At 36.8% G+C, this 15,524-nt stretch overlaps 1 protein-coding gene across 1 annotated transcript in view; it reads left to right on the top strand.

The window, feature by feature from the left end:
• LOC145266381 (prenylcysteine oxidase 1-like) overlaps positions 1 to 15,524 on the top strand; it is a 48,846-nt gene extending 33,322 nt beyond the window's left edge. The window contains exons 4-5 of the mRNA XM_080122012.1: positions 256 to 464; positions 13,491 to 15,524. Coding sequence (XP_079978138.1) covers positions 256 to 464; positions 13,491 to 14,266 — 985 coding nt within the window. The 3' untranslated portion in view covers positions 14,267 to 15,524. The remainder of the gene's footprint in view (positions 1 to 255; positions 465 to 13,490) is intronic.

Below are 15,524 nucleotides of genomic sequence, written 5' to 3'. Positions count from 1 at the left end.
TTTTTTTGGACCCTGTCTAAATGTGAGCGACAAGTGGTAGATGTGGCAATAATATTTCATTCATTGACGAATTGTGGTTTTGTAAATATATAGGATACTATCTGGTGTTAGTAATTTTCTAGCACAGTAGAGGGAGCCCACTTTCTTTACAGCAGAATTGGCAATGTCCTCAATGTATTTGCTCCAACGTATGTTGCCTGTGAATGTAAATTGTTTTGATTTTTTTTCTTTGTTTTTTTTTTTTTTTCGTTGCAGCATTTACACTCACCAAATGAACGGTTACGCTTTCACTACTGTGAAAGATCTGTTGTTATCGATGGATCCGCTGATTGCCAATTTAACAACTCGGAGCATCCAAGAAGTTCTGCAAGAGGATGGCTTCTCGGAACGTTTTATCAAAGAATTGGTAACGGTGGCAGTCAGAAATAATTATGGACAGGCAACTGATATCCATGCTCTTGTCGGTAGGTATACTTTTGTTTCTTTGTTTTTGTCTTTTTTCACTTTTTGTAGTATTTCTTGAGCCATGTATACAATGAGCATTCTCAACCTTGTGTCATTCATACAGCAAACGTGTCCGCGTAATCATTACAGAAACACTGAAGTTCACAAATTGTTATGCATACGTTGGATGCTGGTTGTTCTTCCTGAATATACCCCCACCGTGACCCTCGCAGACTGAGTTACTGTAATCTTGTAATTAAAGAGTGACCGTTATATTGTTTGGACAGACTTTAAATAATCTTAAATATTCCATAGATGTCAAATCGCTAGTTTGTCACTGATGTTAATAACCGGCGTATTATTTTGTATGTAATCGTTGATTTAGTAATGCCAGCTTAATTTCTCGTTCAACACTGCTGTGTGATTAAACGGGTCCTTTGTCATTACTGATGTGGTGAGGACGAAATTCCCAAGTGTTTCTGTCGCTATTAATGTGGGACTGATCAGGCATTGGAGTTTCGGTGTGAGTGTGTTTCTCAAATCCTTCTGTCTCCACTGATGCCGACCCAAGGTTGAGACTACAAAAGGAAAACACGGATTAAGTGTAAGAAAGATACGTATTAACCAAAAAGGTTTACAAGGATAGGATAAAGAATAAATGGAACTTACTATTTGGTGATGTTCACTATGGGTAGTCATACACGCTGCACACTACTAGTACTCCTACTGTTTCTATTTCTGTGGTATTATGATATTGCTCCCTGAGAGTGTTATCTTGCATCGTAATATAGTACTGGAAGAATCCATGATGCAGGTAAGTTTCAGTCTCGCAACAAAGTCGCTTGAAGCAAAACTGATGGAAAGCAGTAGTCATTTATTCAGTTTGATCTTTCCAAATCACTGGTCCATAGAGTAAAAGGAGAGAGAGAGAGATCGAAACCACTAATTAATTATATCTTGTCGGCTTATTTAATTTCGTGAGTGATAATTTATGCTAATTGTAGAAATGTAAGTAGGACTGTTAGTGAATAGCGGTTACTTGCAACGCCATATAAATCGGCTTTTCTCAACAAGAATTCCCCAGGATCCTGAAATATCACAAAAGGTTCCCAAGTGTTCTACAAGAACACGTGAAATAAGCTATTAGTTAACAGGTATCAAAAGCAAAAACAAATCATTTCCTTATGATGCAACCAACCCGGCCAAGGATGATAATTTGCTGAGATGAATATAATCATTTTGATATGAAAATTTATAAACCTGTAAATATTGAAAAATTGGCCAAAAACATTAATTCCTTCACTCTCAACTGGGCACTTTTCTACAGGGAGGGGTAGCAAAAAATCGTTCCTTCATGACAAGTTAGCCAAACACACATGCGCAAAAAAGTTCTTACTTGAATTAGTTTAAATATAAATTAAGTTTTTTTTTGTTTTTTTTTATCATCATGCGGTCATAGACCAGTCGGTAAAATAGTCAGCATCGTTATCTTAAGATTGCACTTCGATCTGAGATATCAGATATATTTTTATTTCGATTTTTAAAGTTTTAATATTGAAACAGTGTTATCTATGCCATATTTTCATTCGTTTTTTTTTTGTTTTTTTTTAAATCACGTTCACCGTTTTTTTTTTTTTGTTTTTCTGATTTTTTTTTTTTAAGAAGTTTTAATATCGTTCGCTTCACGTGCATCACGTTCGCTGTTTTTCTTTTTTCCTTTTTTTTTTTTTCTGATTTTAAAAAAAGTTATATTTAAACAGGGTTATTACATTCGCTTATTCTTTATTTACCCCCCCCCCACACACACATTTCCAAACACCCGGAAAACGCTGGGTACCCCTGCTAGTCTATTATATAAATCTCACCTGTCTGTGTGTGTGTTTGTGCGTATGTCTGCCAAAAACTTTCGACACACACGATGGATCCTGACGAGATCCATGTTGTTTTGAAGCTCAACGTTTCAGACGACAAATATAAAAAAAAATTGGCCAAAAATATTAATTCCTTCACCCTCAACTCGGCCAATTTTTATAAGGAAGGGTTGCTTTTTCCATTGACATTTTCACAAGTCATCATCTTCTTTCAATTGACTACCCTTAATTCCACCACTTGTGACTTCCGGTTGCGCGATGAACACATCAGCTAAGACGTTATGTTTTTTTTCACCTTCTTTTTCTCCTTTTTGTTATCAGTTTGAGCCTGCCTGCCTGCCTACTACCACTTTTTTTTTTTTTTTATGCCTCTCTCCTCCAAAACTGCGTACAGTTGTTTTGATTACCCTCCCTCACTACTACCACTTTTTTAAAAACACATTTGTATACCCCCCCCCCCAGGGTTCCTTACTACACCACCTTGATAGACCCGTGCAATACCGGGTACCTCCACTAGTCTATTATATAAATCTCAACTGTTTGTTTTGGTGTGCGTTTGTGTGTTTGTTCGTATGTCTACTAAAACCTTTTATCGGCCGCATCGGACCGGGTCGAAACCAGTATCATTTGAAAGAGTGATCCCTCAGACGCATAATGTCTGAAAATTAGAAAAAAAGATTAATTCTGTGGTGGTTAACTGGACCATTTCTTGCAGGGGTGGGGCACTTTTTGTGTCGTTATTTCCGCAATCCTGCATGTGTATCTGTTTAAAAACGTTATTTTGTAGGGTCATGACGTCATAAGCCGACGTGGTCCAATGGGCAAAAGTGTTTGTCAGTAACGTTTTTACCATTTCAGGTTTGAGCCTGCCTACCATGATTCTTTTTTTTTTTTAAAGTTGTTTTGATCCGTTTATTTTATTTTTATTTATTTATTTTTTAGAAATTACCACCTACTTCCTTTTTGTGGGGGTTACTCAGTATCCTTAGTATAGCAGTTTTGTCCAAACCAAATTTCATGCCCACTCGGGCAACGCCAGGTATCCATGCTAGGTTATAACAAAGATTTTCTGACAGAGTAGCTTCCCTTGGAAATAGTTAAACTCCTTATCAAATCGTCATGAATTAAAAGATTGAAAGTTTTTTAAATTATTTACAAATGGAGATTAAAACATTGTCATAATAAAATTAGTTACAATTTTGGTTATAGTCAGCTAACGTACTTCCTAACTTCCAGTGTGTCTGCTACTGGAAGCAGTGACAAGGCAAATCAGTTCCTTCACTTTTATTACATACTAGTGGAGGGTACCCGGCGTTGCCCAGGTGTTTGTAGCTGTATGGGTGTGTTCTAAGTTTTAATTAAAAAAATCGAGAAAAGCAGCCAAAAAAAAACCTAACGTAAGGCAAACGAACAATGGTAAATGTAAAAATCGGAAAAACAAAAAAATACAAAAAAAAAAAAACTAGCTTAAATAACCCTGTTTCAATATTAAACCTTTAAAAATCGAAAAAAAAAAAAAGACATCCCACACCACGATTCGAACCCAAAACCTTTAGATAATGACGCCGACCTCTAATCAACTGAGCTAAGACGTCAACGAAATTGGGTCGTTTTTTAAAATCTTTAAACTAAATCAGGTTCCGACATCATTTGCACATGTGTAGAACCAAACTTATCATGAGAGGACGGTTTTTGCTGACCCCTCCCTTGTAGAAAACTGATGATTTAGGGTGAAGGAATTAACGTTTTTGGCCAATTTTTCGATATTTGTCGGGCGAAGGTTGGAACTTTAAAATGATACTGATCTCGTGAAAATCCATGACCCTGTCGAAAGGTTTTGCAAGACATACAAACACACATACTCACATTTTCGCTTTTATATATATATATATATATATATATATATATATATATACTAGCGGAAGTACCCAGCATTTCCCAGGTGTTTGGAGGTGTGTGTGGTGTTAAATAAAAAAAGAACCCGGGGGTTGGGGGGTAGGATCGAACCCGAAGCCCTGAGGCGAAGTTTGAAAATAAAATCGGCCAGCCAGAATGAGTTAGTGAAAGATGTTTTAATTTATTTAAGTAAGAACCAAATTGACAGGTGTGCGCCCAGAAGTCGTCGATCGTTACGACGACATCAATGACCAGGTTTGTTTGTTATAAGCGAAGTAAAAAATGAAAACAACGTTAAAACTTAAGCGGGAAAAAAAAACACAAAAACTAGCGTACGGCAAACGAACAATGAAAACAAAAAAACGAACACGTGAAAAATGGTTTAAATAAGCCTGTTTCGATATCAAAATTTAAAAAATCGGTGGGTGCCCGGGTGTTTTTGGGTGTGTGGTCGGGGGTGGATAAGCGAAGTAAAAAAAAAAAAACAGAAAAACGAATGTTACGTGAAAAATGGCTTAAATAACACTGGTTAAATTAAAAAATCAAAAAAAAAAAAAAAAAAAAAAAAAGAAAGACATCTCACACCACGATTTGAACCCAAAACGTTTAGATAATGAACCAACGCGCTAACCAACTGAGCTAACGCGACGTACATAAAATTTAATCAGTTCTTCAGTTAAAGTAAATCAGGTCATGACGTCATCTAACGCATGCGAAGAACCGGTCGTCGTCACAAGAGGACCGTTTTTGTTGACCCACCTGTCAAAAATTGTCGATTTCGGGGTGAAAAAAAATGAACGTTTTGCCCAATTTTTCAATATTTTTCGTGCAAAGGATGGGGCTTCAATATGATACCGAGTTTGTGAATTTTTGTTGTGTCTGTCGAAAGCTTTTAGCGGACACACAAACATACATACATACACACATTTTCACTTTTCTATTTATAGACTAGCGGGGGTACCCGGCAATGCCCGGGTGTTTTTGGGGTAAATCCAAACTCCGGGGCAGGGGGGGGGGGTAAAATAAAAAAAAAATGTTTTGGTAGGTAAGTATCGAACCCGAACCCTTGAGGCAAATTTGTTAATTAAAGTGTAAAAAAAAGAGTGCGACGTTGACCATTGGGCCACCGCAAGATGCTAACGGAAAGACATTTGAATTTATTTAATTACTTGGATTTGGCAGGTGCACGTTTTTAATGACTTCTCTCCGTGTTAACAACTGAACTCGCCCGTCTATTTAATTTGCTCGACTTAGGAAAGATAAATATTCAACATTTGTCGCTCCCCGCATGTGCATTAGGCCTTTTCCTATATTAAAAGCGACACTAATTGTCTAGGTATTTTTCCGGTCTCGATCGCCGGAAATGCCCGAAAGCAATCAGCTTTGATCAATGTGGAAATATTATTTCCGTATATCAGAAGACAATTCCTATTCAATTTGGACAAGTGGAGGCTGTTTCCCCCTACCCTCAACATCTTGGAAAAAAAAAAAAAAAGAAAGCATTCCCGCACTAAATGAAATGTTACCCCGCAGTAAAAAGTTGACCTCATTAAGTCATTAAAATGTGCACCTGCCAAATCCAAGTAATTAAATAAATTCAAATGTCTTTCCGTTAGCATCTCGCGGTGGCCCAATGGTTAACGTCGCACTCTTTTTTTTTTTTTTTTTTTTCACACTTTAATTTACAACTTTGCCTCAGGTACCCCGCTAGGTAAATCCTATTTGAAAAATGGACTTTTTTTTGCGCTTGAAATGTTTATATAACCACTATATATTACAATTTGGGAATGCGCGTCGCGTCTAGATTTATTTACAGTGACTTTTACAAAATTATTGCTATTTTGGCTTCTCACACGTTGATTCGGCTTTTTCATATAAAACCGAAACTAATTCGAAGCTTAACACATTGTTTCCGGCGTGATTTTGGGAATATCCAAAAAACAATCAGCATTGATCAATGCAGAGTTTCTCCTTGTATCAGATAAATGCTATTCAATTTGGACAATCCCCTTTTTGTGGGGAGCTGGTTTCCCCCCCCCCCCCCCAACATTTTGGGGAAGCAAAACCAGCCAAAATTGGGGAAACAAACTCAAAAAAACTGCCCCGCATTAACTTCTATTTGACCTCATTAAAAAACTGCCCCACAGTTAAACTTAACTCCGCTACTAATATTTGACCTTATTAAGTAATTAAGTGCGGGCACCTGTCAATTCTTTTATACTTAAATAAATTCAAACGTGTTTCAGTTACTCTTTCTTGGTAGCCGAGCAGTTAACGAGTCACATTTTTTTTTTTTCACACTTTATTTTCCAACTTCGCTTCAAGGCTTCGGGTTCGATCCTACCTACCTACCAAAACGTTCCCCCCCCCCTCCACCGACACAAAAACCCGGGCAACGATTTTTTAAAAAAGTTTTATTCTTTTGTTTTGATTTACCCCTCCCTCGTCCGAGCACCTCTAAACATCCGGGCAACGCCAGGTACTCCCGCTAGTCATATATATATATATATATATATATATATATATATAAGGCAAAATGTGTGACCATTTCGTGTATGTCTCGCAAAGGCTTCTTTTACACACGCTCCCGGGGTTGTTACGATCGCTTACAACTGTTTATATAGCCCCTAGATAATATCTATGATTTTAGAACTAGTCACCTCTACATTTATTTACATCGACTTTTATGAGATTCGCGCTATTTCGCTCTGTCCCCTGTTTGTCCTGCTTTTTAGTATAAATAAAGTGAAACTAAATTACAAACGGTTCGTTCTCGGCATCGCACCAGAAACGTCCAGTAGCAGTCAGCTTTGATCAATGTGGGGCCAAACTCCTCTTATATCAGACAATTGCTATTCAATCTGGACAATGGGGAGCTGGTTTCCCCTTCCCCAACATCTGTTGGGGAAAAAAACCAGTCAAAGTTGGGTAAACTAACCCAAGTTAATTGCGTGACTTCTATTTGACCTCATTAATTAGGTCAAATGGAAGCAGCAGAGTTAACTTTTATTGCGCCCACGTGTCAATTCTGTTTTTAAATAAATTCAACTGTCTTCCATTGTATGTCGCCGTGGCCCAGTGGTTAACGGCGCATGTTTTTTGTTTTGTTTTCACACTTTCATTTTCAACTTTGCCTCAAGGGTTCGGGTTTGATCCTCATACTCACCTACCAAAATTTTTTTTATTTTAACCCCCCCCTCTCCCCGGAGTTTTTATTTACCCAAAACCACACACACCTCAAAACACCTGGGCATCGCCGGGTACCCCCCCGCTAGTCTATATATATAAAAGGCAAAATGTGTGTGACTATTTTGTGTATGTCTTCAAAAGGCTTTTCGAGCACACGTTCCCGGGTTCATTACGATAGCTTACAACTGTTTATATGGGTCCTATATCATAATATGTAGGATTTGGGAACGCGGGTCGTCTCTAGATTTATTTACGTCGACTTTTATGAGATTCGCGCTATTTCGCTTTGTGCCCGGTTTCTCCTGCATTATAGTATAAATACAGTGAAAAAACGTTGTGTTCTCGGCTTTCGCTCTGCTTTCCCCCCTTTCATCTGGGGAAAGTGAAAACTAAAAATAATGATCCCGCGATGACCTCATTTAGCGTCGTCCTGTCAATCAAACCTCTTTTAGCTTTATAAGCTTTAACTTAACACGTTAATCAATTACTCTCACTCGTGGTCGAGACCGTTAAGTATTGGCATTGGTTTCCACTTCCGGGTTCAATCCCTCCTCCCGACCAAACGTTTTTTTTTTTTTTATTACTTCGCTTATTCTTTAGTTTACACCCCCCCCACACACACACACACACAGGTTTATTTATGCCATTTTTTTCCGTTTTGGTTTTGGATTTTTTTTTTTTACATCGTCTTTTTTATAATATTTAAGCAGGATTATTAATTACCCCCCCCCCTTATACACACACCTACAAATACCCGGGCAACGCCGGGTACCCCCCCCCGCTAGTATTATATAAATCTGAGTTGTCTGTGTGTTTGTATGTCTGCTAAAATCTTTAGTCATCGGCATCAGATCTACACAAATGTGGTATCGTTAAAAAGAGAAATCTCTCTGACACATAATATCAAAAAATTGGAAAATATCAGTTATTTCATGTAGAAATGTTTCCTTTGAAAGGGAGGGAGATCAAATAAAAACCTTGCTTTTGACGCTGTTTGCAAACCACACATGTGCGAACCGTCATTGAGTTCTTTTGCATTTTGTTATAACATGTGTCCTCGTGGTCTCATAGATAATGCATTTGTTTATTAACGTAAGTTATGAGAGTTTGCGGTTTGCGCCCAGCATGCGGTATTTGTTTTTAGTTTGTTTTTTTTTTTGCTTACAAAATTTTTCTTTATGGCACTCAAGTCCCATTCTCTTTTTTCTTGCTTTTTTTTTTTTTTAGAACCGGGCAATAACTATATATATATATATATATATATATATATTGTCATTCTGCTTTTTAAAAGATGGACGGTGAAAGACAAGATGCAAGAAAGCAAGCGAGGTCCACAGTTTTCTAATTACACTAGACTACTTGTATGTATTATGACTAGCTATGGTGTATATTAATTATGGCTAAAATATGCGCATTTGCATTGTACAACAATGGCCACCACTTTTAACATAAAGAATTACATTGCTTAATATCCGGAAAACTACTTATTTGTGAAAATTTTAAATGCAGTATTCGTTTTCAGCATACCCCAAAACCTTTAAAAGTCATTTTAAAGGAAAATGTAAAGGTGTTAATCAAGTAACAATTGACCAAAACTTTTATTTTTATATTTAATAAAAATAAAAAAAAACTACATTATATACAGTATTGGTCATCCAAACCTTAAAATTTTTCTGGCTGGTTTCTAAGTGCAACTCTTAACAAATGCACTTATCACAAGTATCTTGCTTTTCTGACTGCTGGAAAACTGCTTCTGTGCTACCAGTTTTCAAGAATTCTGTCGAAAGAACTGACCCATTAAATTATCCTCCTTGCACTTTTCGCCAAAATATTTGAGTCCATAATTAACCAAGCTATAGTTCATCACCTTACAGATGCTAAACTTCTGACCGACCAACAATATGGATTAAGGCAAGCCTGTTCCACAGCAAATATCCTAACTGTAATCTCTGAACATATATACCATTCGCTGGACAAAGCAGGGGAGGGTAGAGCGATAACTAGATATATCTAAGGCTTTTGACAGAGTATGGCATGAAGGTCTTCTCAGGAAAGTCAGACCATACGGTATCACTGGAAGAATACTTAACATAATTAAATCCTTCTTAGATAAGAGAAAAATCCAGGTTGTCCTCGATGGTCGTACATCTAAACAATATGATATAAATGTGGGAGTACCTCAGGGTTCTATCCTTGGACCTTTATTATTCCTAATATTCATAAATGACCTCCTTGACAAAATTGTCTGCGAGATGGGTATTTATGCTGATGACACCACGCTCTATAACAGGCACACAGGAAAACAAATGAACACATATCCAAGGAAATGGCAGAAACACTAAAGGATGACCTCCAATCTGTATTGAAATGGGGACAAAAATAGATGGTCACATTCAATGCTGCCAAGACTAAACTTGTTTTCTTCAATAATTACAAGAAACTTTCTCTACCATCAATAGCAATGGCAAGACTCATTATCTGAAGGTACTTCTTTTAAAGTCCTCGGCCTAACGTTCACAGGAAATAGGAGTTGGAACAATTACATTGAGAACATTGCCATTGACCGCTGCGAAAAAGGTAGGCTCTCTCTACCGTGTTAGAAAGCTACTAACACCCGAAAGTATACTGTACCTCTATAAGGCCACCATTTGCCCATGTATGGAGTATTGTTATCATATTTGGGCTGGTGCATCTGCTCCTAGACAAGGTTCAAAAGAGTCGCCAACCTGTCATCTAAGCTTCAGCCTTTGTCCCATCAACGAACTGCTCCATCCTTCTGCCTCTTCTAAAAGTATTTTAACGGTGAATGCTCTGACGAACTGCAATCACTTGTACCCCCTCTACGTAAATACCCCCGACAAGCAGCAAAGTCACACCCCTACACAGTAGAAATCCCCAGATATATGAAAGCCTTCTACTCCAACAGCTTCTTCCCCAGAACTGAAAGAATTTGGAATTCTCTTCCCGGTACCTGCTTCCCCAACTGTACTGACATGCAGCAGTTCAAGTGTAACGTGAACCAACATCGTGCTGCCCAACTATCTACATAGTACCCCTGTAGCTTATGTCTCTGATAGTAACCCCCTACATTGAAGTGGCAAAGTGCCTTGTTTGGGGTGAAAATATGATTAAAAAAAAAAAAAAATTTTTTTTTTTTTTTTTTTTTTTAAAGTCAACAGCTATAACTTTTGCTGGCACTGTTGGATATGTCGCCACTGATCTGAGGGAGATAACCCTATTTTACTAAGATATTAGCATACAGTGAGCAGCTACTTTAGCTCTCTATTTCATATGTTTTTATTAGTTCCTGTGAAAAAAACTTACGTAAATTTTTATTTAAAAGGAAAAAAAATATATATATTGGGAAGTGGTAGTAGTGGGGGAGGGCGTCAAAACAACAGTAGACACAAGTGTTAAAAAAAAAAAGTGGTAGTAGGCAGGCAGGTTCAAACCCATAAGCGAAGGAGCAAAAAGGTTTGTGACGTCTTAGCCGATGTCTCCATTGTCCGACCAGAAGTCTGAACGTTGAAATTAAGTGAAATCAATCCAACTGATACAATGATTTGCAAAAATGGCAACCTGAAAAGTAACTCCTCCTTGTAGAAAATGGCCCAGTTGAGGGTGAAGGAATGAATGTTTTTGGCCACTTTTTCGATATGTCGTCCGAAGGATCGAGGCTTAAAACAATACCTGTTTCATCACGTTCTGATGCGGCTGTCAAAAGTTTTTGGTAGACATACGTACACACATTTTGCCTTTTATATATTAGACTAGCGGGGGGGTACCCGGATTTGTCCGGGTGTTTGTAGGTGTGTGTATCGGTGGGGAGGGGGGAGGGTAAGTAATAACCCTGTTTAAATATTATACAAAAAACGATGTTAAAAAAATCAGAAAACAAAAAAAAAAAAAACAGCGAAAGCAAAAACAGTGAAAAGCAGAAAAAAAATGGCATAAATAACCCTGTCGGATCGAACCTGCGATCTTAAGATAACAACACCGTGAATGGTGTTAAAACTTCTTAAAAATAATCTGAAAAATAAAAACAAAAAAAAAAAAAACGCGAACGTGAAAGGTGGCATAAATAACCGTGTTTCAATATTAAAATTTTAAAAATCGAAAAAAAAAAAAAAAAGACATCTCACATCACAGTTTGAACTTACAACCTTTAGATAATGACGCCACGCTTTAATCCACTGAGCTAAGAGGACATTGACAAAATTGGGTTGTTTTTTTTTAATATTTAAACTAATGTTTTTAGCCAATTTTTCGATATTTGTTGTCCAAGATGTTGAGCTTGAAAATGATACCAATCTTGTGAAAATCCGTCGCCTCTGTCGAAAGTTTTTGGCAGACATTCAAACACACACACACATTTTCGCTTTTATATATATAGACTAATATGGGTACCCGGCATTGCCCGGGTGTTCGTATGTGTACGTGGAAGTAAAAAAAAAAGGCTCAAAGCCGAACAGCGAAGGAGTAAAAGAATGTGAAAAAAAGAATAGTGTTAGTAGGCAGGTAGGCTCAAATTCGTGACGCAATGAGAAGGAGGAAAAGAAAGCGAATGAAAACATGCACTAAGAGGAAGTGAAAAACATTTGAATTTAGCGATTAAAAAGTTGACACGCAGAAAGTGAAAGTTAAGTGAATAAGTTCACGCTGTTAGCCAGTTAAGCTTACAGCTTTCCGCTGACTGAATTTTTTTCCCAACAGTGTTGGGGAAAACCAGCTCCCCACTAAAAGAGTGTCCAAATGAATGTCTGATATGAGGGGTTTCCCCCACAGTGATCGAAGCTAATTGCTTTCTGGACCTCTTGGCCATGAAGGCCAAGGTGCGTCCTTCACTCCGATTAATTTCGCTTTTATACAAAAAAAAGCCGAACAAACACGCGAGAGGGCGGAATAGCGGGAATTTTATAAAAGTCAATCAAAAGAAATCTACAGACGACATCCATTCACAAATCCTAGTTATTATAATCTAGGGAGTATCTAAAATGTTCTAAAATATAGAATTTGGGATGCTAAAACCAACGCAAAAATTTAACATTACAAAAAAATTTATTAAACAAGCTCGACAACTTAATGAAACAAAGTTTATAAGATTAGGTAAAAGTGGAATACTTCTAAAAAATCAACTTTTTAAAGGCAAATTTTTAGTTGGTTTGTAATCAGTAATAAAATTCAGTAATAATAAATACGAAATCTGCATAAAATATAGTCAAGCGTATTTTATAACCGGCAAGGTTGAGCCCCCCCCCCTCCTCCATGAGTATGAAATAAATGAATGATTCTCAACAATCAGCAACAGCTGCGTTATGTTTTGTTTTTATAATTTAAAAAAGACTAGTGGGGGCTACCTGGTGTTGCCCGGGTGTTTGGAGGTGTGTGTGTGTTGTTTGAAAAAAAAAAAAAAAAAAAAAGTTGGCCGGGTGTTTGGAGGTGTAAAAGAAAAAAAAAAGTTTTAGTAAAAAGGTAGGTTTGAACCTCGAACTTTTGACGCGGAGGTGGGAAGGAAATGGAAAAACAAACCTACGACCTAACCATCTCGACCACGGGAATAGATGAATTGATGAGTGTGGTAAGTTGACCTTTATAAAGCGAAATTAACAGGTGCGAGAACGTTAAGTCGCGTGATGTTTGACCTAGTTTTGCGCTGGAAGCCAGTTTCTGTTTTCCCCGCTACGCGGCGATCAAAAAATCTCGAAAATAGCTTGTAAAAGACAGGTAAATTAAAGATAGCTGCGACCAGAGTTCCTTAGTCGTAGATATTATTATTTAGACATATAAAAAGTTTTGAGAAGGAGCGAGCCAACCGAGAATCACGGCGAAAAAAGCCTTTTGTAGACATACACAAAAAGCGAACATACATACATACATTTTCGCTTTTATATATATAGATGTATATTTTATTTATTTATTTATTAGATATTTTAAATTTTTAGCAACTTTTTCCCAATTTGTTTTCTTTGCTTTCATGATTTAAATAAAATGTATTCTTTCTTTATTTATTAGATTTTTTATTTATTTATTTATTTTTTTTTTTCTTTTAACAACTTTTTCCCCATTTTATGTTTTCTTTGTTTTCCACAGGTGCTGTTTCCTTGGCTGGGGCGCAAAATGGACTATGGGCAGTGAAAGGAGGAAATAAGTTAGTAGCCAAAGGACTTTTAGAAAAATCACACGCCAAACTGATTCAGGCCAAAGTGACCAAAATTATCCTTTTGAAGGAGTCAAACTCCATCCAATATGAATTAGAATACGAACTGAACGATGCCAAAGATGGAGACGATTCTACACAGAGCTCGATTTACGATATTGTTATCGTAGCTGTGCCACTAAATAAGAACATTTTCAATCTACAATTTGAAGACTTTTCTTCAGCACTGCATTCCTTCATACAACCATATCAGCGAACAGTAGCCACTTTCTTGAAGGGTCAAGTAAATGCTTCCTTTTTTAAGTCGATGCGGGAAGACTTACCTAACAGTATCTTAATCAACAAAGAGCCCTATTTTATTAATTCGATGGAAAACATGGTCCAAGATGTTTGGAAAGTTTTTTCACGAGATATCCTGTCGGAGTCGGAAAAGGAATTATTGTTTAAAAAAGTGGATCAAACTCTTATTTACGACTGGCAAGCGTACCCGAAATATTCGTCTCACCAGTCGTTGCCATCATTTGTACTTTATGACCAACTTTATTATGTGAACGCAATAGAAAGTGCTGCCTCGGCAATGGAGATGAGTGTGATCGGAGGCCGTAACGCGGCACTTCTCGCATATAACCATTGGCATAGTCTCCTCGATTTTGTCGATGAGACCCAAGCTATTAAGACAGAAGCAGAGAAAGACAAAAAAGAATTATAACGTCTTGCATCCAAATTTTATTTTTCTGATGGATGTCTTAGGCCATTTTTGGGGGATACTTGTGCAGTTTACAGACCATGATATATTTTAGGTAGGATTTAATTTTTATATTTTTTGTTTCATATATTTTATTTTTTTTTTAGATGAGGTTTCATAATTTGTGTATTCATTTTTATGCGGACTGCTATTCTCATCTTTGTAGTTGCTGTTATTTCACCACGTTTTGGCCGACTTATCCTCTGGCCTTCATGTGATTTAGAAGGCCAGAGGATAAGTTGGCCGAAACATGGTGAAACAACAACAACTATGAAGATGAGTATCTTTTGTTTACTAAATTGTTAGGTGAAAGTACAGAATAGTTAACAAAGCTCTCCTCCCTCTCATGTTAAGAATGGCCAGTGCTTATTCAGATAGGCACTTATGGCAAACATTTAAAATTAAAGAAAATACATTCATGTCCGTATGATATGTCCCAATCACGGAACAAAGATGAAAAATTTCAAAAATCACGTAATTTGATCAAGTTTTTTTTTGTTTTTTTTTCATTGTTATTCAAGAAAAATCAACTTTACTCTGTTTCGATGAGGGTGAGACAACCCTAATGCACATGGAAACTGTCCAAATGATCACTGATTACTTCCCCTTACTATTTTCTCTAGAGAAACATGGCCTCGTTTGTCACTTATCAGTAAAAAAAACAGCAAGCTTGTTTTTTGTAAAAAAAAAAAAAAAAAAAATTGATCAATTTTTGTGATTTTTGGAATATAAAATCTCCATTCCGTAACAAGTAGGTACATTATAAAAGTTTTTCTTCATTTTTGTTTATCGCTATATGTGCCAATTTTAATAAGCACTGAATGGCCTTCTAAATAATTACTAGGGCTGTGACACCAGAATATTCTTTTCATTCTCAAGTATATATCCAACACAGTCAATCAACCGAGAACCACATCTATATAAAAACATATAAGATATTAACGGATATATACTCAAGAGTCAAAATAATGAAAAGAATATGCTGTTGTCACAGCGCTAGTAATTACATTGTTATTTCAGTACAGTCCGTAAACTGCACAAGTATCCACTTTTGTGAGAATTTATTTCTCTGCCAAAATGACAAAGGAAACAACTTTGTCGGTCTTGACCAGTTTGTTGGTCCCTTAAAATGTGGGGTGGGGGTTGCCTAAGTTATAGAAAACTGATGAATTGGAATTGATCCAAAAAATTCACTGAAATAAAGAGGTATTATTCTTATCTA

Source organism: Euprymna scolopes, chromosome 41, assembly GCF_053919585.1.
Source record: "Euprymna scolopes isolate OS-2025 chromosome 41, ASM5391958v1, whole genome shotgun sequence".
NCBI lineage: Eukaryota > Metazoa > Mollusca > Cephalopoda > Sepiida > Sepiolidae > Euprymna > Euprymna scolopes.
This window is presented reverse-complemented; position numbering and strand designations above follow the sequence as displayed.